The 20994-nt window shown below is 56.1% G+C and overlaps 3 protein-coding genes across 3 annotated transcripts; 1 reads left to right on the top strand and 2 right to left on the bottom strand.

Moving 5' to 3' along the window:
• Positions 1-798: 798 nt before the first annotated feature.
• Positions 799-10873, bottom strand: Wbscr22 (Williams Beuren syndrome chromosome region 22). The gene is made up of 12 exons (XM_005396771.2): positions 10745-10873; positions 10613-10650; positions 7931-8026; positions 7760-7842; positions 7565-7661; positions 4998-5094; positions 3894-3944; positions 3171-3256; positions 3014-3059; positions 2692-2750; positions 996-1085; positions 799-905 (listed from the first exon to the last, which is right to left on the bottom strand). Exons 1-12 carry the CDS (start codon positions 10790-10792, stop codon positions 851-853), a joined length of 846 nt encoding a protein of 281 aa, XP_005396828.1. The 5' UTR covers positions 10793-10873; the 3' UTR covers positions 799-850.
• A 33-nt stretch (positions 10874-10906) lies between these two features.
• Dnajc30 (DnaJ (Hsp40) homolog, subfamily C, member 30) lies at positions 10907-12119 on the top strand. The gene has a single exon (XM_005396770.1). The coding sequence runs from the start codon at positions 11010-11012 to the stop codon at positions 11691-11693; it is 684 nt and encodes a 227-aa protein (XP_005396827.1). The 5' UTR covers positions 10907-11009; the 3' UTR covers positions 11694-12119.
• A 5467-nt stretch (positions 12120-17586) lies between these two features.
• On the bottom strand, positions 17587-20961 carry Vps37d (vacuolar protein sorting 37 homolog D (S. cerevisiae)). Its single transcript, XM_005396773.2, has 4 exons — positions 20455-20961; positions 19696-19867; positions 19195-19277; positions 17587-18668 (listed from the first exon to the last, which is right to left on the bottom strand). Exons 1-4 carry the CDS (start codon positions 20587-20589, stop codon positions 18306-18308), a joined length of 753 nt encoding a protein of 250 aa, XP_005396830.1. The 5' UTR covers positions 20590-20961; the 3' UTR covers positions 17587-18305.
• Between the last annotated feature and the right edge of the window lie 33 nt (positions 20962-20994).

Below are 20994 nucleotides of genomic sequence, written 5' to 3' on the forward strand. Positions count from 1 at the left end.
GAAACCCCACTCGGAGTTAGATCTGTGGGCCCTAAGCCCATAGCCCTGAAGGTCTCAGCGGCTCCAGGCCGATGTCTGTCCTGCACCGCCAGGCCCAGACCCAGTCCCTCCTCCTGCACCCAAGCCTCCAGTGACAGATCTTTTGCCTGCCTGCTGCTCGCTCCAGAGCAGGGTCTGGGCCCCTGAGCACTCCCCATGGGACAGGAGACCCCAGAGGCCATCCCATGGGGCTCGGTACAGCTGCCCACTTCAGGGCAGCAGAGGCGGTGTAGGCCCCAGGCCAGTGGGTATCAGACACCTCATACCCCAGTGCCCCAACTACACAGAACATGAGCTGAGGCCCGAGGGACCCCCCGAGGGGACCCCCCTAGCCAGCTCTGCACGGGTTAGGAAGGGTGCTTTTTCGATCGTGTTGTTTAAACCCAATTCTTGCCTTCCAGTCACTATGTAGCAGGGATCTGAGACACTGGGTTAGGACCACAGGGGGTAGAGATGCCAGAGCCAGAGAATGTAGTTTTTTGCTTTTTATTTTAGAGTACAATAACAAATCCTTATAAACTTTTTTAGAAAAAATATTCTTAAAACAGTACGACCTGCCAGGTGTGGTGGCACATGCCTATAATCACAGCACTCGGGAGGCTGAGGCAGGAGGATCCTTGCGAGTTCGAGGCCAGCCTGGGCTACAAAGTGAGCCCAAGGCCAGCCTGAACTGTATAGTGAGACTGTGTCTCAAAAACACCAAAAAAAGAACCCCAAACAACAAAAAACAAACAAAAAACCACACACAAACAAAAAACAGTAGAACTCTTCTGAAATGCCATGTTGTCAGTAATGGAGGGAAACACGCAGCTCAGAAGTGGGGCCCGCGCTTCCGGCCCGTGTACTGGGTGTCAGGCCGGACTTCCCTGTGTGAATACAGAGTGGGGCCTCAGAGTGGGGCACAGCCAGACCCCCACAGGCAGGTGACCCCCACGGCCTGGCCCCGCCGCACTCACTTGCCCTGCCGCCGCCGGCGGGCCTTCTTCTCCAGCACCCACTCTCGGCTCTTCTTTACCACGCCGCGCCGCACCAGCCTGTGCAGGGCCCTGTGTCAAGAGAAGGCTGCGATGACCGACAGCTGCCCAGTGGCGACCCCTTCACCCCTGTGGGGAGAGCTTCCTTCTGAGGAGGGTGGTTGCAGATGTTCCTTCTTTCCACCGTCCCACCTTCCCTTCCAGAACAGTCCTCTGTCTGGTCACCCTGCTCCTGTACCAGGCTCAGAGGGCAGGGGCACCTGTAGAGCAGAAAGGTGGGTACGCAACCCCTTACCTGCCTCAGGGCCGGTGTGCACATGTCCTGCCTGTGGTGGAGCCTACTGGGGGGAGGACTAGGCCAGAAGCAGGGCCCAAGGAGGTAGGGGTCCCAGCGAGGCCCTGTTCCCACTCGGGGCTCGTGGTGCCTGCCACAGCCAGCCCCCCAGCCCCCACACATGTCCGAGGCAGGAAAACAAGGCTGCCCACTCGTGGCAGCTCTTGACGATGCTCCTCCAGGGCTGATTTTGGCCTCCAGCCCTGGCTGAGGAGCGATGCGATCCCCAGCAGCCCAACGGGCAAGAGGCCCTGAGAAGAGAGGAAGCGAGGCTCCTACAAGCTACGTTGCCACCTTGCAAGCACACTGCTCCCCACATAGCCCGAGGGGTGCTTGCCGTGAGTATCCTCCATCTGAGCTCCGCAGGCCTTGGTGCTCAGGAAGCAGCCTCATCTTTCTTGGCCAACTGCACACGCCCAAGGGCTGTGTTGGGAGACCAGGACAAGCCCAGGGGGCTGGCGCCTACAGCAAAGGACTGGGACCCAGAAGAGGCTGGCACTGTGGAGGACCGGAGGGGAGCCCTGGGGAAAAACTCGAGGTGGGCTGGACACCAGTGAGGACTCTGCTCCCTCCAGGGGCAGAGGAAATTCATCCTAACACCGTGAGACATCGTGGACTGGCCATAGTGGCAAATGCCTGTAATCCCAGCACGCCTGAACTGCATACCACGACAATGTCTTGAGAAAAAACTAAAATTAAATAAATAAATAAAATTTAAAAGGCCTGAGGATGTAGCTCAGTAAAGGCCCTAGGTTCAATCCCCAGCACCACAAAAAAAAAGAGAAAAAAGAAAAGAAAAGGTATTAGGGACTTGTCTTTCAGTGGGTATTTAAAGAGGCAGCCAGGGAGGTGGAGAGCGCCAGGAGCCGGGTGGGGAAGGCGGAAGTGTCAGGAGGGCACAGTCACCACCTTAGACCCATCTGGGTTGGTCAGAGCAGCTCGGCAGAGAAGGGAAGGAGCGAGGCGACCTGGGAAGATGAAGCTGGCACAGCTTGACAAGAACCGTGTGTGAGGAGACAGAACTGAGCGAGTGGTGAACAGGAAGCAAGGGGTGACGGGCGCAAGGACCCTGCTGCCCGGAAAGCCGGCCCCAAGGGGGCCAGAAGCTGCTCTGGGCGCTGGGGAGGATCTCTGGGATGCAAGGGAGGCTCAGGGGAGGGACGGGTGCAGGTGGAGGAGGAACGGGTAGCTGGCTGAGCACGGCATAGGGCGGGGCAGGCGCAGGCTCACAGAGGAAACCGAGGCCTGTCCTCCCCTCATGCCGCCTCCGCAGTGGCTCCACCTGAGGCCCAGAGAAGCAGAGAAACACACAAGCTGACCTGGCAGCATTTTCGGTGGCTTTACCTGTCCTTGGTGAACGTGGACTCCGTGGCCTCCTCTCTGTTCTCACTTTCGCTCAGCCCCTGCAGGAACCACAGCAGTCTCTGATCCCCCTGGAGCTCTCAACCAATCTGCCCTCCCTAGCCGCTGTGGCCAGGCTGTAGTCCCTCCAGCAGGCGCCAGGCCCAAGTTGGAAAAGAGCCCAAGACCCCCCTCCCGGGCCTGCAGGGCAAGCTCTGCCTCCAGACCCGGAGAACGCAGGCCTGTGGGACTCCTAGCTCAGCTGCCCTGACCACCAGTGTCCCGCCAGGCATACTGTCCCAGGCCTGCAAGCCAGGTCCCTCACCTTGGGCAGAGGGGCCGAAGGCCCAGAGAACAGACAGAGATAGAACCTAGAACAAGAGAACCAAAGGTGAGGTCTGGCTCATGAGGTCTCCCCGCTTCCCCACCTCCTGCCCAGCCTGGTGACCCATCCCAGCTCCACCCCACTGCCCCACCCTCACTTCTTTGCTTTGGCACTGTTCGGGTAATCCACCACCACGCCGCCCGTGAAGCCAGCCCGCGTGGCCTGGGTCGTAATGAGCTCCAACTGTGGACAGAAGGACCAGCGTCAGGCTGGAGGTGCAGAACCTTCACCTTCACCCTCCCCCTCTGTACCCTGCCTGGTGACAGAAAGTCTTTTAGTCCTTAAAAGGCACACAGCAGAGCATGGGCCGGCTAGTCATGCCACATCTCCCTTGCAGGAACCACGGAAGGAAGCATTTTCCCCCAGTCTCACTTCCCAGCCCAGGGGCCCAGCCCCACTCCAATCTCAGGAAATGAATGGCCACCACTGGGAGCCACGCGTTCACGCTACTGGTCAGGGACAGCTCATCACCTGTCTGGGTCTGCACTTCCTGGTTCCCAACTTCTCGCTCCTAACTCCTGTTGCTGGGTCCCCTCCTCCACCGCTGCCCTCCCATTTATGCATCTGCGCATGGAAATGAGTGAATCCTGCCGTGCTATCTGTGACACCATCCTGTCTGTCAAGCCCTAGATACCAGCGTTTAGGACAGGAGGTCACCAAATCTGCCATCACGGCTCCCAGGCCCTCCAGGGTGCTCATTCCCTGTTTTCCAGCCATCAGCATGAGTTTGTTCTGTCACCTCCAAGAGCTCCATGAGGAGCACATGGCCCACCTACTCTGGGCCACCCCCACCCCTGTGCCCCAGCAGCCAAGGGCTCACCTGCTCTGGGTTCTCCGGGTACAGCTGCAGGACAGCCCGGGCCCCACGGACCTGCAGGCAACACAGACGTCACCACCTCCCAGAACCCCTGTGGGATCAGACCGGGACACTCTTCCCGCCTTTGCTCATTAAATATTCACAGAGCTCCCACTGTGTTCCAGGCACTGCTCTTAGGCTGCGGACATTATCAGCACCTTGAACTGCTGGCACTCGGTTCTAGCGGAGAAGGCAACTAAGCGCCAGAAAGAACGATAACTGGGACAAGGTGCAGCCCGCTGGCAAGTACTACTGAGTTCTCTTGTGGTTCTAGGCCTCTTCGAGGGACGGCTGAGCACAGCCCTCAGTAGCTACCGGAACACACAGAGGAAGAAGATTTTGGCAGAGAAAGGGACTTCAGGATGAACCCCAGCATGCATGGGGAGAAACCATGACGTGCATGAGACCAGCAGGACATCCACAGATGATACCGCGTACGACAGCTGGGGTGCGTGCGGCAGCCTGAGGAGGTAAACTCACCTCAGGCCTTCAGAAATGTAAAAGAAACTCACTGTAGGAGTCTTCACCCACCATCTGCTCTTAGTAACCAACTGAAATGTGTACCACCCCGCTGTAAAGGTAAGGCGCACACTCTGGAAGGCGTCCTCTCTGCCCTCACATGGTGCGGTTCCTAACCCCAACGCAACTCCTTATTAAAATGCCCAGCCTTGGCAACTTAGTGAGACCGTGTCTCCAAAGTGTGACGGCCCTGGGTTCAATCCCCAGCACCAGTGAGGCAAGCAAGAAAATGCAGCAGAGAGAACACAGCAGTGGTGCTAAGAGGAGTAGCCTAGTCCAAGTCAGTAAGCTGGTCTCAGACGTCAACACCGTCTTCTGGGATTGATAAAACATCAGCCCAATGAGCTCGGCCTTCTGTTCCCGCTCAGGGCCAGGAGAGAAATCTCCACAGGGAGGTCCTGCTACCCGATGTGGCCCTACCTGAGTGACCTTCCCATCATGGGACCCCTCAACTATCAGGAAACACAAATGAAGCCCACAGCAGAACAATTCAAGGGCAAGGGAGGGGACAGGCAGCCAGCCCAGACGGGAAGCAGATCTCATACTCACAAGAACAGAATACAGGAAAGAAAAAAAGCAATACAGGCGCTTGGTAGGGACCTCAGACTTCTTGTTAGCGTTACAGAGCCACTGCACAGCAGAGATGCTGAAAAAGAAGGGAGACATCAGAAGAGGTCCAAGCCCTTCCCCCTCCCCACCTCCTGTCTCTTCGGGACTCTGCCATCACCCCTGGGGATCGTGTGTCCCCTGCTCCCTTCTCGGCAAACGCTGGTCCTCCCCGGCCACCTCACAACCGGACCCATCACGCTGCGCAGAGGGGCAGCACTCACCTTGCCCTCAAGCCAGTGCTGAGACCTCCGAGTGTCAAGACCACCTCTGCCCACCCGCCCTCTCCCTCTGCCAACCACAGGACGCACACTGGACCGCCGCTCACTCACTCACTCGCTGCCTCCTAGCTGGGTCCTTCTGCTGTACCTGAGAAGGGTCTGTGCCAGGCCCCGTCCTCCCTTCTGACTGCCAAGAGCAGAGCCACAGAACCCCACACTCTGCCTCTCCCAGCCTCCGCTTCTCCCCACTGCCTCAGCACCCACCGCGCTCCTGAAGGCCTCAGCAGTGGGGCATGGTGGTGCACACTTGTAATCCCAGCCCTCAGGAGGCTAAGGCAGGAAGACTGCCGTGAGTTTGAGGCCAGCCTGGGTTACACACTAAGTTCAAGGTCAGCCCGTCTCAAAAAAACAAAAAATCAACAATAAAAAAAATCCTCAGCAACCTCCCTGCCAGCTGTACTTCTGCCAGCAAGAACCTTTCCACCAGAGATCAGCTCCTGTCACTCCCTAGCTCCTGTCTATGGAAAAAGCCCCAACTTTTTAGGTCTCACCAAAAAGCCTTCTGGGAACCAACCCCACCCCATCTCATCTCCGTGAGATCTCACACACATCCCTGTGAACTTCCAAATGCCTGTCACACCCGTGTCTGTGCCTCTGCTCACACTGTCCTCTCACTGAGCAGCCTACCCCTGACCACAGAGGCCACCCAGCCCCTCTCGTGCTCAGAGCGATCCTGCGTGCACTGCTGCTCCTCACAGCTCTGGGGCCACACGGCCCACACAGGCCTGGTGCTTGGTGGCCGGCCTGACTTACAGTACCTCATACACCACAAATAATCTTTCTTTTTTTCCCGTTTGCAAGGCTGGGATCAAACCCAAGGCCTTCAGCATGCTGGCAAGTGTTCTACTACCAAACCACATTTCTAGCCCCCATACAAAATCTTAAAAGCAGGGATGGCTAGCAGGACACAGAAGAACTTAAATCACTTATACATTGCTAGTGAGATTATAAAATGGTTAAAAACCCCAGAAAACATGTACACACCTCTAGACCAGCAACTCTATTTCTAATTACAGACGCAGCTGAAGTATATGTCTGTGGGTGTCAGGAAACACACGAAGTCCATAGCAGAACAATTCAAACCTACCAACCAGGGCCTGTGAGTTCCCCCCCACGTACTCCAGAGCACCTTAGACAAGGGCCACGTTAGAGCAAAAAAAAAAAAAATTTTTTTTGAGACAGGGTTTCACTATGGAGTCCAGGCTGGCCTTGAATTTGTGGTGATATTTCTGCCTAAACCTCCCAAGTGCTGGGATTATAGGCTAGTGCAAATTAAACAAACAAAAGCTTGCCATACCATCTCTCAAAAACAGAAAAAAACTGGCTGGAGGCGCAGTTTGGCGATAGCACGCTTACCATGCACAAGGCTCCAATCCCAAGCACACACATAGAACTATTTACCCTTCAGATTTATACTGTAGGCGTTTGGTTGTGTGTGTTTGTTTTTGCAGCTTCAGAAACCTCATCTAATCATTACCAACGCGCTGCTGCTACCTTTGAAATGCACCCCCACCTCAATTTTACTCCTACATGTAAAATCTTCAAATCTATTTACTCCTCACCCATATCCTAACTCTTAACCTAGGATCACCCAAGGAGAGCTCCCCGACAGACAATTTTATCTTTCTCTCCTAGTCCCGACATGTATCCCAGCCACAGAACACCACCCCAAATGCCAGACAGAACTTAGCCAGAAGAAAACTTCAAATTTCTGAAAGGAATTTCAGTCTTCGAAGGCTGGTTATCAAAGTACAGTACACATCTTCAAATGTGACCCCAACCACCAAGTAAGGCTCTGAAGCCAAAGGAGATGAGAAGTCTCACCCACTCTCCACTGGAGCTTTGGAAAGCTGAAAACCAGATGGCTGCTGGGACCCACAAGACAGTGGCAGCTGTCCCAAGAGGGCCACTGCAGGAGCCCCCAAAGATGTTGGCTGGGCCACAAAATGGCTCCTAGACACTCAAAGGCTGTACCCTAACCCCACCCCTAGCATACACGAGGCAGAGGCAGAACCCAGATCAGAAGTGCCTGACAATCCGAGAGGGTCACAGAAGTAGACAGTTTTGGAATACAAAGGGAGAAAAAAGGGAAGGGGGCACTCCTCTGCACTTATTAACTTGAAAATCCCCAAAGACAAAACCATTAAGTACCCTGCATGTCTCTGCTCCATGGCCAGGCTTGGAAAGCACTGGCCTGGAGGACAAAAAGCTGGAAGTAGAGATTCTCACCTGATACAACCATCAAAGGAACCAGGTTTGAAAGGAATACCCTGGCCCATGTCCCCCAGAAGAACGTCTCCCTGGATTTCTCGGTCCAAGGCGGCATCTACATTGGAGAACAGACATGAAGCACGGAGGCAGTAAATATGGCAGCTCGTACTCATGAGGATCGCTGACTCTGGTGATAAAACAGGACGCACTCACCCAGCATGGCGGGGCTGATGTCCATGCCCACCCAGTAGTGCCCCTCGTCCGAGAGGTAATCTCCACTCAGACCAGTACCACAGCTGGAAGACATAATCACAGACTTAAAAAGTTGAGCAGCAAACTCTCCACCACCACCAAGATGATGGGAACCAGGCCCCAAGAGCTCACCCAATATCCAACAGGTAACAGGGCTGTCCCTCGGGCAGAGAAAGGAGCTCCAATGCTCTCTCTGTCATCCTGCTCTGGACATCAATCATCCTCGAGCTGGGAAGACAGAAACACAAGCGAGTGGTGACCGAGCCTGGTTAATACCTCTCCAAGAAAGTACAATCAAGCCAGGCACAATCTTTGCTGACGCACACACACCCTTTTTGGTTGTTTTTTTTGAGACAGGGTCTCACTATGTGGTGCAGGCTGGCCTTGAACTTGCTTATGTATCCCAGACTGACTTTGAACTTACGGCAATCCACCTGCCTTCACCTTCCAAGTGCTGGGGTTACAGGCATGTATTACCATGCCCAGCCTGTCCCCTTTAATCCTGACTGGTATCAACAAATTCAAATACAATATTTAAATGGGACCCCCAAAATCCATGTAACATAGCAACTATTATTTTATTGTAGCAGAGATTATAAGGAAAGCAGCTGCAAAGCTGATGTGAAGGCAATGAATCACACAAGTAAGGACCAACCACTCACTACCAAAACCCCTTTGATGCTTTACTACTTAGACTTGATCTTTGCCAAAAGGCTGAGAAGCAATCAATGCTTTACTTAGGAATATATTCTCTGAAATAATTATGCACCAGTTACTCTCACATATAAGGACCAACAATGGACAATGGAACTTGCAATGGGCTGAGAATGCAGCTTAGTGATAGTGTGCCTAGCATATATCAGCACAAACACCAACCCGAAACACAAAAAACATCTCTAGCAGTGCTGTCCCTTAGAAATATAATGCAAGCCTTATGACTTTCTGGGAGCCAAAGATAAAAAGAAATAGGCATACTGTAGTTAAGTTTTCTTAACCCCATATACCAAATAGTACACTTAACCCAATATGCCTGAAATATTACTTCAAAATACAATCAAAGAGATAAATTAGTCAAGACTGATGGTACACTGTACCCACTACTCTGAGAAGCTGAGGCAGGAGGACCACAAGTCCAAGCCCAGCCTGGGTAATTTAGTAACGTGGTAAGACCCTGTCTCAAAATTTGAAAAGGGCTGGGTATGCAGCTCAGACACAGTTCAATACCCAGTAGCACACAAATAAAATATCGTAAGACATTTTGCAGTTCTCCATATAAAGTCCTCCAAATTAGCTGCATTTTAATAGATGTGCACCAGACTCAGTGGCGCACGCCTATAATCCCGGGACGTGGGAGGCTGAGGCAAGAGGATCGCAGTGAGTTCGAGGCCAGCCTGGATACATAAGTGAGTTCAAGGCCTGCCTGCACTACAGTGAGACTCTGTCTAAAAAAAAGGAAAAAACAGAAAAAAAAAACCAAAAAACAAAAAACCAAACCCCAAATCAATAGATGGATGGCTGGGCATGGTGGTAAACGCCTGTAATACCAGCACTCAGGAGGCTGAGGTAACCGAGAGCACTGCAATTTTGAGGTCAGCCTGGGGTACAAAGTGAGTTCAAGGCCAGCCTGAACTGGGTAAAAAAACCCTCTCTCAAAAAGACAAAAAAGGGCTGGGTGATTTAGCTCAGCGGCACAGTGCCTGCCTGGTCGATTTCCATTACCGGAAAGAAAAAAAAAAAAAAAGACAAAAACAAATAAACAGACAGCAGTAGATGTGTATCTAGCCTTCCCAAAATCAAGAGAATTACTCATAACAGTTTACAAAATCTCTAACACTGATAATTTTTTTTTTTTTTTTTTTTGTCTTTTTGAGACAGGATCTCGATACGCAGTTCAGGCTGGCCTTGAGCTCACTTTGTAGCTCAGGCTGGCCTCGAACTTGCAACGATTCTCCTGCCTCAGCCTTCTGAGTGCTGGGACTACCGGTGTGTGCCACCAGCAATACTGAGATTTTGAAGCTAGAATAAAGTCTATATTTTATGCATAAAGGTAACTGCTGTAAGTTTTTGACTCTTTCTGTCTTGGACACCAACTTAATCAGAAGAGAATACCTATCTACAGGGTTTTCTATTGAGTAGTGTATCAAAAAGGAAAAAACAAGGCTTAGAAGGTCTTGCTCTATCCTCTACCTGTCGGATGACTTCGTAGTTACACAAATAACTACTCTCTATAAAATTTTTTTATTTTGTTTTGTTTGTTTTTTTTTGGTTTTTCTCTGGTACCGGGAACCGAACTCACGACCTTGCGCTTGCCAGGCAGGCGCTTTGCCGCTGAGCTAAATCCCCAGCCCCTATAAAATTTTTTTAAATACCACGTCAACAGTTGTAAAATTTTAGTGAGATAACGCACACGGGAACACAACAAGCCTTCCATGAATGTTATTTCCTTCCCCACAGCGGTAAGGACACTTTACTCGTGTCCTCTGCCTATCTACCACAGGGCAGCCGGGCGCGGCGCACACGCCTGTAATCCCAGCACCCTGGAAGGCTGAGGCAGGAGGATTCATGTGTCACACTAAGCTCTGAAAACGTCCTCGGTGAGGCAGGGACGGTCACACCCACGCTGCCGCTGAGGTTAGCGAGGCCCACAGAACGCAGGGGCTTAACGGTGGCTTTACCGGTGACACAAACAGCACCAACCCAGGTCTCTCCTCACTCCCGCCCCACAGCTCGAAGAGCCGTCCCGCCACCGCCCACAGTCGGGGCCGCTCGCCGCCCCCCGCCCCGACGCCGCGCGGGTATCCAGGCTCCCCTCACTTGCGAACGTATTTCCGGGCTTCTTTCTGGTCGTAAAACTGAGGAGAAAAGAAAGAGAAATGACATGTAGAGGAAACACCCCAGACTCAGGGACCCTAGGAGACAACGGTGCCCGCGGGCCACCCGTCTCACCAGCTCCGGAGGTCCGCCGTGCTCGGGTCTGCGGCCGCGAGACGCCATCCTGAAGCTCGAGCAAGCAGCACGCCGCCACACGCCTCCACACGCCTCCCCGAGAACACAGCTTCTGCGTCATCAGCGCTGCGACCGCCTCATAATAAGCCTGCCACGCCCACTCCCCGCCCTCCTTTTCCCTGATTGGCCTTCGTGGCGGCGGGCCGGCGCACCACCCGCCACTCCCATTGGGCAGCTTGTCTCGCACCGCCCACCTCGTGTCAAGATGGCAGCCGCGGGCCGTCTGAGGTGTCTGCGGCTTGTTCTATGGAGGTTGTGGCAACCCGTGAGATGGCCCCAAAATTCAAATTTGGCAGCGGGTCAGGCTTTAACCGCGAGGACTTATTCCCGGGGCGACGGCTCGTACTCGCGCACGGCGCTCTATGACCTGCTCGGCGTCCCCTCCACAGCCACCCAGGCGCAAATAAAGGCGGCTTACTACCGGCAGTGCTTCCTTTACCACCCGGACCGCAACTCCGGGAGCGCCGAGGCTGCCGAGCGCTTCACGCGCGTCTCCCAGGCGTACCTGGTGCTGGGCAGTGCCACCCTCCGTCGCAAATACGACCGCGGACTTCTTAGCGACGAGGACCTGCGGGGCCCCGGCTTCCGACCCACGACGCCGGCAGGCGCCCGCGACCCGCCGCGCTCCCCGCCGGTCTCCTCTCGGGTCCGCGGCGCCGAGCGGGCCGCCCCGGGCCCCGGCCGCACCTTGTTCGATTTCGACGCCTTCTACCAGGCGCACTACGGGATGCAGCTGCAGCGCGAGCAGCGCCTGCGGGCCCAGCGGGAGGCCCTGCGCAAGTTGCAGGAGGACCGGGCCAGGAAGGGCTTCCGCTGGGACGAGACCCGCGACACCGCCGGCGTCTTGCTGCTCTTCCTCATCTTCATCGCCGTCGGCCTTCGTATTTAGTCGGAGAGAGGAGGGCAGGGGAGCCTCTCCAGCCGGCCCCAAGATTACGTCCTCTGCTGTCGCACTGGCCTGCCCCTGCTGGGCTGCGAAGGGACAGTGCCCTCCTGCCCTCTGCCGCCCCGATGACTTGCACACCGCCCCCCCGTGGTCCATAGAAGGAGGCCGGTGATGCCCAGCACGGAGGCCTCAGGATGAGGTCCCGGAAGCCCAGGACGGAAGGGTCTTCCGAAGTCCCTGCTTTTTGAGGTTGCCTTGCTGGTGTTGCCAACTTCCCCATCGCTTGCTCCGGCTTCCTTGTAAAGCCCTGAGCAAGATTCGTGGCTCCTGCCCCCCACCCCACTGATTCTGGGGTTCCTTCTGTAACCTTGAAACGTCCAATAAGGCCAGTGTTAGCTGCCAAAAGAAAAATTCTGGGGTTGTCTGAAACTTGTCTCTCTGTGCGTTTCCCCAAGTCGCTGTAGGGTTGAGCAGGGTAGGAATGTGGGCTGCGGGAAGCTTGCGGGCCCCCCAGGGTCTGCCCCACACCGCCGGCCTCGGTCCGGGGCCCAAATGTAAGGACCGCTCCTGTGTCCATGTTTGTGCAGTGGCTGACCTCGGAGAGGTAATCCTGTGCCACGACCGCAGAGGAGGAATCATTTGCTTTCTTGTCGGTCACGGCTTATCCGTGGGCCTAATCCATAGCATAATGCTAATAGGGCCAGGTTCGTCCTGGGACAGAGCACCAGTCACCTACAATACTTTTTCTAGCCATTGTTAACTATGCAGCCAGTCCCCTCTGAAATAGACTTCCAGGAACTTTAGTCCTGGAAAGTGGCCCTGCTTCTGCCGAGTCCTTGAAACAGGGCTGCTGCAAGCTGTGGGGAACTTTGGGGGTTCAGAGCAGCCAGGACTACACCCCAAGGATGGGACAGGAGGCTTGCTGGTCAAGGTGGACACTGGGTTTCTTATGCAGAGTTAGCTGAAAGTTGTCTGGTTTTCCTCATTCCTGCTGAGTAGCTGGTCCATGTTGCTTGGTCAGAGCTGCAGTGGTTACACAGTCCCTGACCTCTGACTCCCCACTGGTGGGGAGTGCCTCCCTTGTGAGACTACTGGTGCTGGTGTTTGTACAATGTAGAGCTGTAGGAGAACAAAACCCTTGCTGGAGGTATGGCAGGGATGTGGGACCAGGTCGGTACATTAATACCAATTCCTACTGTAGATATTTTCCATAAGATTCCTGTATAAATTGGGATAGACCCAGCTGGCCCTGGTGGTGCATTTGTAACCCTTGCTACAAGGCTGAAGCAGGAGGGTCCCAAATTCAGGGCCAACCTGAGCAAGTTAGTGAGATCCTCTCTCAAAATGTAAAAAAATAGAAGGGCTTGAGATGTAGCCTTGTGATAGAGTGCTTGCCTAGCATGCGTGAGGCCTTGGTTTCAATCTCTGGTGCTGAAGAAGTAAAAAAAAAGAGATAAGCTCCCAGCCGGTGGAGCTTGGTCTCTTGGCAGCCGTTCAATTGTCACCTTGGAGGTGGGGTAAACTCCTAGCCCCAGGCTATGCAGTAATACTAAGGTTCAGGCTTGCTTGGCTCAGTGAGCCTTGCTTTGGGGTGAGGGGAGATAGGTACTTTTTGAAAGAACATTTAATGTTACTATGTTTCATATTTAAAAAACAAGAAAGCCTATTATTTTTGAAATACAAACTAGGGGAGGTAGGGCTTAACAAAATGTGCAGAAGTTAGTGATTTCTCAACTGAAAAAATGAGGCGTAAGGGAGGCCTTGTCACAAGGGTCTATTGTTTTTTTCAAAAGGGTTTGGTTATTGCCTGGGCCCCTGTGCAGAGACCTCCCAGGTTTGTTTTTCTCAGTTGAGATCAGAGTCAACAATGTTTCATGTTTCCCTAGAACCTGTAGGCACAAGAAAGTTACAGATTTCAGACTGGGGGGAAGGGGAGACAGTGGAAGCTAATTGAAACTTGCAGAACATTTTGTGCAACTCTAAGCAGGGAGGTCTACAAAATGTATTAACTGTCATCCAAGGCCAAGCGTCTCCCACGGCCCAGAACTAGGCCTCCTGCACTGAGAGTATGTATCCTTGAGCACCTGCCTCCCCCTGCTGAGATCCCTAGTGCTTCCTACCCTCTGGCAGGGAGAGATGTGGGAGGCTTTCTGAAAGACCCCGGCTGGTTCCCATGGAAACATTTCTCCCTCCCACCAACCTCCCAGGTTGTCCTGGGTCTTTCCTTTCTCTACTTGTTAGCTGCTCTGGCCAGAAGACACTGAGCTAGGCCGAGCACATTAGCCCTGCCTTCTAAGGCTGTTCCCCAAGTCCCAGGAGTGGGAAGCCTCAGACTCCCAATCTGAATCCTTGTTCTGTTTGTTTATTTATTTATTTATTTATTTGAGTCCTTGTTCTTCTTTGGTTGCAAAGCAAAACTCCATGGACATTTGGACCTGGAATGGGAGACGAGGTCCGAAGAGAACACTGTGTACCCCAGGCTGCTCGGGAAGTGAGGAAGGGGTACAGGTACCAAGACTGTGAGAACAGCATGCAAAGGTCCCATGGGGGAGACTCAGGCCACCAGACAGGAATCAGAGGTGCACATACCAGCCATTGTACTGGCTTTGGACTTAGCAGGACGTTATGCCTCCTCAGGCAAACTGCTTCGTCCTCTCACGGGTCTTTTTGATGCTGGGTAGAAACGACCCTCTGCAGACCCCAGTGTTGAGGAGCAGGATGTCTTCCTGCTTGCCTTCTTCTGGGTTTCTGGCAGTCACTCACCAGGTGCGCCTTTGGCCTCTGTCGTGGTCCCAGCGTGAGCCAGGATGATTGAGAATAGCCTTCCTCCGGCCAAGGAGTTGTCCACCGGGTCTTGAGTGATTTAAGAGGTCCTCAGAGGCACTGAGTGAGTGGCCACCAGCACTCCCTTTTGGGAGATGGGAGAGGCCTGTGTCTTGAGCTTTGGGGCTTCCTGGGCCCCCCCCGATCCAGCAAAACAGGCTGAGAAGGGACACTTGAATTCAGGGCTCAGAAAAACAGGCTCTGCTGTCAGTTCCTCGGGCCTGTGATGAAGTCACACACTGCCACCTGCCTGTGAGCAAGATCGTGGGAAAGACCTGCCTCGCTGCCTCGCTGCCCTACCGCCCAGGCCAGCTCAGCCCTCAGCCCGAGCTTGCTGGCCAGCGGGACTGAGTGCACACAGCCGAGCCGCCCTCTGTGAGTGGCTTCAAACCACGACAAGCTTGGAGTCTGAACCGTGTGACCGCGCACAGCGGGAACTCTGCCCTCGTCCCACACACACTTTATCTCTCACCCCTATCCGGAGGTCACAGCGTCACTAGGTGTCTCCCCATCTCTCCACTGTGCCCCAACCTGGGTTCCTGTCACTCCCCCTTCCCCTCCTGCCTCTGTCCCTTCAGCGGTCACACCCCCCGGGAGGGGACTGCAGTAGACACTCAAAGGCCTGTTTGAGGGGGACCAAGAGCAGACAGATCCATGCATACATAGTTCATGGCCCGCGGCCAAACTGCAAACAGTGCCTTTGACCTGGACAGTGCCCTAAAATAACTTTATAACCAACATTGAGAACACGAGAAACTGCAGAAAAATAGATTGCTGACTTCTCAAAACATGGGAAGATCTGCCGCCACCCCGCTCAGGGAACTGGGAAAAGCGGAACGGCATCCTCCCTAAAGAGGAGCCACTGCTCCCCAGTTGCGCACTTCCAGCAGTGACTGGGAACAGTGACGTGTGAAGGGCCTCACCGCACACACACTTGTGCCATCTTCCTGAGTAGAAAAATACTTCTCTACCCCATGTCTATCATGGGTGAAAACCAAGAGTGAGGACTGTGGTTTGCCAAAAAAATGGCGTTTCTTTGTGGAAACTGACTGCTTAGCACCTCTGTGTCACTTCCTGGCCCCTACGGGCGTTGGAGTTAGCAAATCCTTAAGGTACAGAGAATGTGTAGATCTAAGCACACTTCTCGCAGGAGGGGTGAGTGTAAATCCCTGTGGGAGCCAGCCGGGGCAGTGCTGGGACAGCTCAGGCCCTTGCAACCACTTAGAAAGTGCTCTACCACTGAGCCACGTCCCCAGCCCCTGTGTATAAATTTTATTTTCACTGTGGGGCAAGAAACACCTTTTGAGAGGCCTACAGCAAGGGCAAGGTCTTGGACAAACCAGAGAGGTCCTTTGGTGCCATAATACCAATTCCTCCAGCCAGGCTTTTGTGTAAAAAATCCTTGTATAAATTGAGATAACCCTGCACCAAATCCAACCAACTTGTTCTCTTGGAAACCATTCGGTTCTCTTGCCATGGAGGTCCAGGACGAGCTCTCAGCCAGGCTTTGCGAGGACCACACTGGCTCACGCCTGCTCAGCCCAGGGAGCTTTGATGGGTAAAACAAAGCACGTTTAGTGTTGTTTCATATTTGGAAAACAAGGGGAGAAGTTCAGGGAAACACGGAGAAGCTAGTAATTCCCAAACAAAGAGGTGTATGTAAAACTTTCTTGAGGGACAAAAACTGTTTTTAATCCAAAAGAGGTGGGAGCTTTGTTATTTGGGGGGGGCGATTTGTTTCAGGTTTATAAAAGCACGAGGCACCTGTCCTAGGGCCTTTTGCATGGGCCTTGCATGTGTACACTCAATTTCATCCTCTGTGACAGAGGATCACTGCCAGGACTGTTTCCTGAGGCCTCAGAACCTAGAAGCAGGTTTCAGGCAGGAGGAAGGGCCCAGGCTGTCTGAAACCTTCCAGAACATTCCACGAACCTTCAAGCAAGGGGTTTTGGGAAGTTTCTTGAGACAACTCCAAGCCTTCCCCATACTCCCCAGAAGTAGGCCCATGCCGTCCCCACTGGCTTCAGGTCTTTGTCCAGCTGAGCTGAACTCAGGGCCCGAGCCTTCGTGGAAGGTGAGGTGTGGGAGGCCCTGGGAGGGACCCCATCCAGGTCGGTCTCTCTTGGCTGGGTCTTGCCTTCCTCTGCTTCTCACCTGTCCCGGACTTTAGCCTTCCCCTCTGGATGCCACTGCCCACATCACGGGGGTGGAGAAGGGCTCAGACTTGCCCAGCTTTAGCTGCCTTTCTCGTGGTTACAAACTAAACATCTGGAAGCTTGGCCAGGAAGGGGAGGCCTGTCATCTCAGGAGTCACCCTGTGTCCCCTGGTGAGTCACCTGTGTCTAGGACTCACCTAATGTTTCTCAGCTTCCAGCTGTTCAAGTGTAAGCAATGAGGAGGGCGGGAGAACCAAGGCCAAGGTGGGTTCTCCAGTGAAGCGGGTTCTTGGTGCTTTAACTGTGCCAGCCTAGGACGAGTCCTCGGAGTCCTAGGACAAGCACTGCAAATCTCACACACCAATCTCTCTGCCTAAGCCTCTAGCGATCCTGATCCTGTCGAGCGATCCCGCAGGCTCTGTTCACACACCAAGAGCATACTAGGCTGGAAGGCTTCCCCAGTACTCTTGCAAATCTCCCTTTGCAGGCGGTTCCGTGCCTCTCTGCCAAACCTCACGTCCTGCTCGCCCTTCTTGCTCCATATTCATCAGCCAAGCTGGCCACCTAGCAAGCCGAGGACAGATCCTCCGGCCCTACAGACCCCTCTGGCAGGGGCAGTCCTGTGGCAGACCAGAAAGGAAACAGGCAGCATCCTGGTCCTGCGACCCTGGGAAAGAAGGTGCGGACAGGCGAAGCCATGGAGACATGCCCGAAGTGCCGGGAGGTAAGGTTTAGGAAAAGCTTTCATGGGCGGTAATCAGAGCAGGCTTCTTGTAAGAGGCAGCAGCAGCGGTACCGGACCTGCAGGACAGCCGGGCTTCCACTGCGCTAAGGAAGGAAGGGCCTCTCAAGAGTAGGAAGCTCGGGAGCTGAGGTGGAGGCTGGCGGAGGGGGCAGAGAGGAGGCGGGCAGCAGCATCTTCATCATCACATTTATTGACGGCCCCTAGGAGGCGGGGCTGGGGACAGAACATACAAAGACAAGGACCTGCCCTCAAAAAGGTTCCATTCTAAGGAGACAGGGACAGAAAAATACAGAATGGTCTTTCCTGGGGATGGCCCACTCTTGCCTGTGCAGGTCAGACGCCCCCGGCCTACCCTGGCCCAGGGACTGGAGCAGGAGAGGGTCCCGGAGCGGGCCCAGGGCCACGGCGTCCTGGCCCCACAGCTGGGGCCTGGCCGCTGGCTCCTAGGCGGTGGCTCCAGAGCTGGGGGAAAGGTAGGCTCAGGACGTGATGGAAAACACGCCCGCTGGCCTTGGCGTTGTTCGAGCCCCATGGAGCAGCAGGGTGCAACAGGCCCCCTGGGCGGAGCCTCCAGAGAAGCGGGTACCTTCCTGGGCCCCAGGGTGAGTAAAGTTCTTGCATGGGGCTGGCCCACCGCCCTGGAAGCCCCAGCCGGGGAGACAACAAAGGCAGAGGTTCCTCAGTGCCAGGGCCCAACACCCTGCCCACCCACCCCAGCCCTCTCGGGGTCTCCTCCAGATGACCTCCTCCCCAGCTCAGCCTCCAGGGCCAGGGCCTGCCTGAGGCCAGGGGGAGGGGCCTGCCCCTCCCCCCACCCAGGCAGTGGGGGAGGAGGAGGAACCCCCAATCAAGTTTGTCTGGGCCCCCCACTGGGGGGCCGCACCCTGGATCCTACCGGTGGGGGGGCTCTGGCTGAGAGGGCCGGGGGCTTAGCAGAGGTGCTGGGCCGAGGGGGCACCCGGGGGAGCCCTTCAGCGGGGGCACTGGGCGGGAGTCCAAGGGGGGTAGGCTCCGGGGTGCAGCGGGTGGCCCCCGGGCAGCCCCAGTGGGCAGGACGGCTGCAGCTGGGAAGGGTTTGGGGGCATCGGTGGCAGTGGTGGGGGCCGGCTGGGCAGAGCGCTCCCTGCGCCGCAGCAGCTCCTGCAGTTTCTCGGCCTGGGTCCGCCTCAGGTGGGCCAGGGCACGGCCACGCTGGAAGGCGGGCAGGAAGGCCTCCAGGCTCTGCTCGCCCAGCAGCAGCTGCTCCATGTGCTCCTGGAGGAAGGGGAGCAAGAGTGGCAGGAGGCGGCCAGACACCTCCCTCCCACCTGAGATCCTACCCACAGGACCACCCGTGGCCCAAGTTCCGGCCTGGCCTGCGCTGCCCGGCTGGACCACTGTCCTTACTTCCGGAGTGAGGGCACCGGCACCAGCCCCGCTGGGTCAGAGAGCAGGCGGGACCCGAGGTGGGAGCAGACCAGTCTCATCAAGACCCCAAGCACAACTTGGGTGCCCTCTTCCCTAACCCCTTCAACTCCGGGGAAGCTGCACTCCCAACCCGGCAGAAGTGGGCCTCGGAGCCTCTGCAGGCCCGGCCTCCACCACCCTGAGACAGTCACAGGGGGGTTGCTGTTGGGGACCCTATGCCCGGCTGTCCAGGGCTGACTGAAGTGTGGCCAGCCAAGCCAGGCTCTCGGTGGGCTCCCGGAGGAAGGAGCTCCCAGCCTGCCTCGCAGTGAGCCCTAGAGGGACAGGAGGGGTCTCCCTCCCAGTGCCCTGGCCCAGCCACCTCTCCCCTCACCTCAGCCTCCTGCTCAGCCTCTTCCAACTCAGCCTGCAGCCAGCCCAGCGCACAGTGGGGACTCCAGCGATGCATGGTCTCCTCTGAGGGCCACAGAGAGACAAAGTGACAGGCGGGACAGCCTAAGGGTTCTGACTGTGTGGGATCCTACACTTCCCTTCTCTGGGGCCTCAGTTTCCCCATCTGTACGAGGCCCGTGGGACGAGTTTGTGTATTCTTCGCCTCCAAGAGTTGCAGAAGACAAAGCAGGGCCTCTCACTTCTAGAGCAGCCCAGGTGGACGCCTGAGTATCGGCCCCTTCCTCCACTGCCCAAGGGCCCCTCAGACCTCTCCACCTGGCCCTGCTCACCCCAGCCCCTTCCTACACCATTTTCCAGGAGGCCAAGAGTGACACCCCTCGAGTCTGCCCACAGCCAGGTTTGCCCCAACCCCCGCTAAGAGCCTGGCACTTGTCAAGGCCAACTGCACCCCAGCCCGGAGGGTGTCCCCAGTGTCCCTCACCCAGTCGCTGTAGCTTGTCTGCGCAGTTCTCGGCCACCTCTCGGAGCTCCTGGTACTTGATGGCCAGGGCGGCCCGGCCCATCTCCAGGCGGGGCCGCAGTGCCAGGTTCTCCTTGGCCAGGGCGTAGTTGGAGGCCAGGCAGGCCTCTCGCTCCAGCTGCAGGCCCTGGAACTGCGGCAGAGGAGCGCTCAGAGGGCCCTGCCGGGGCTTAGCTCGCCGCTGGGGCCGCCCGGCGTGCCGGTGCCACCTGGGCCATGATGTCCACTTGCGGAGCCAAAGACACCTGCAAGGCCCCGGCCCTCCGGGTGGTGGGCCCAACAGGTGGAGGGACCGCTGCTGGCCAGGACCAGGCTCTGCCCCTGCTCCCTCTCAGGCCTCAGTTTCCTTTCTACAATGCAAGTTAAAAACACCGCCTACCTTGTGGGGTTGTAGAGAGACTCAAGTGAGCAAAACTATGAAGGCATCTACAAATGTTAGTTAATTTTTAATTTTTCAATTAATGTGACTGCTCCGGTCCCCGAGGAGTCCCCTCCCTCCTCTGCTCTATTTTCCATGCATGGGCAGCTTCCCTCTCGTTCCAGGCCTTTGTCTGCTTCCTCCTCAGGTGTGTGTGCCCGGAACCCTCCCGCCCCCCACTCCGCCTCTCCAGGGCGCCGTCTGCACCCCGTCCCTCCGCGGCACCCCCTCTGCGGCCCCGTCTTCCCTCCCACCCCCTCCTCTGCCCTCCAGTGGAGTCCCCCACCCCCGCCAATACACACCCCCTTTTCCTCCCAGACTCCACCACCTGCTTCCTGCTCTCCTCCTGCAGGAGGCGGCCCGGCCCCCCACAAGCCTGCCCCCCTGTTTGTGGAGGGCCGAGCCTCGCTCCGCGCGGGCAAGGCGCTCCCCTCCATCTGTCCCCTGTCGGCTGCTCCCGCCCCTCCTCATCCGCCGCCCTCCAGCACACACTTTCCCCTCTGCCCCCCAAGCCGCCCAGCCCGGGCCTATCTCCCGCGGAAGAGCAACTTTCTCTATGGTGGCCTACGGCGCACACCTCCCCGCCCGGCGGCGGGCACAAAGCCCCCTGCACCCCCAGAATGCGCAGATCGCTCCCCACTACGGCCCCCCAGGTGTCAAACAGGCCCCTAGTTCTCCCCGCGGAAGCCGCCTCCCCTTTCTGGCCCTACGAACGTGGGTGTGCAGCCAGGGCCCCGCCACCGGCCGCCCCGGGCCCAGAACACACCTCCTCCGGGGCACGGCGGGGACACGCCTCGCGGCCACCCGGGATGCACGGCACCCCCGGCCCCTCCCGGCCGCGC

The sequence above is a fragment of the Chinchilla lanigera genome, unplaced genomic scaffold (genome assembly GCF_000276665.1).
Source record: "Chinchilla lanigera isolate Chin_1 unplaced genomic scaffold, ChiLan1.0 scaffold00055, whole genome shotgun sequence".
Taxonomy (NCBI): domain Eukaryota; kingdom Metazoa; phylum Chordata; class Mammalia; order Rodentia; family Chinchillidae; genus Chinchilla; species Chinchilla lanigera.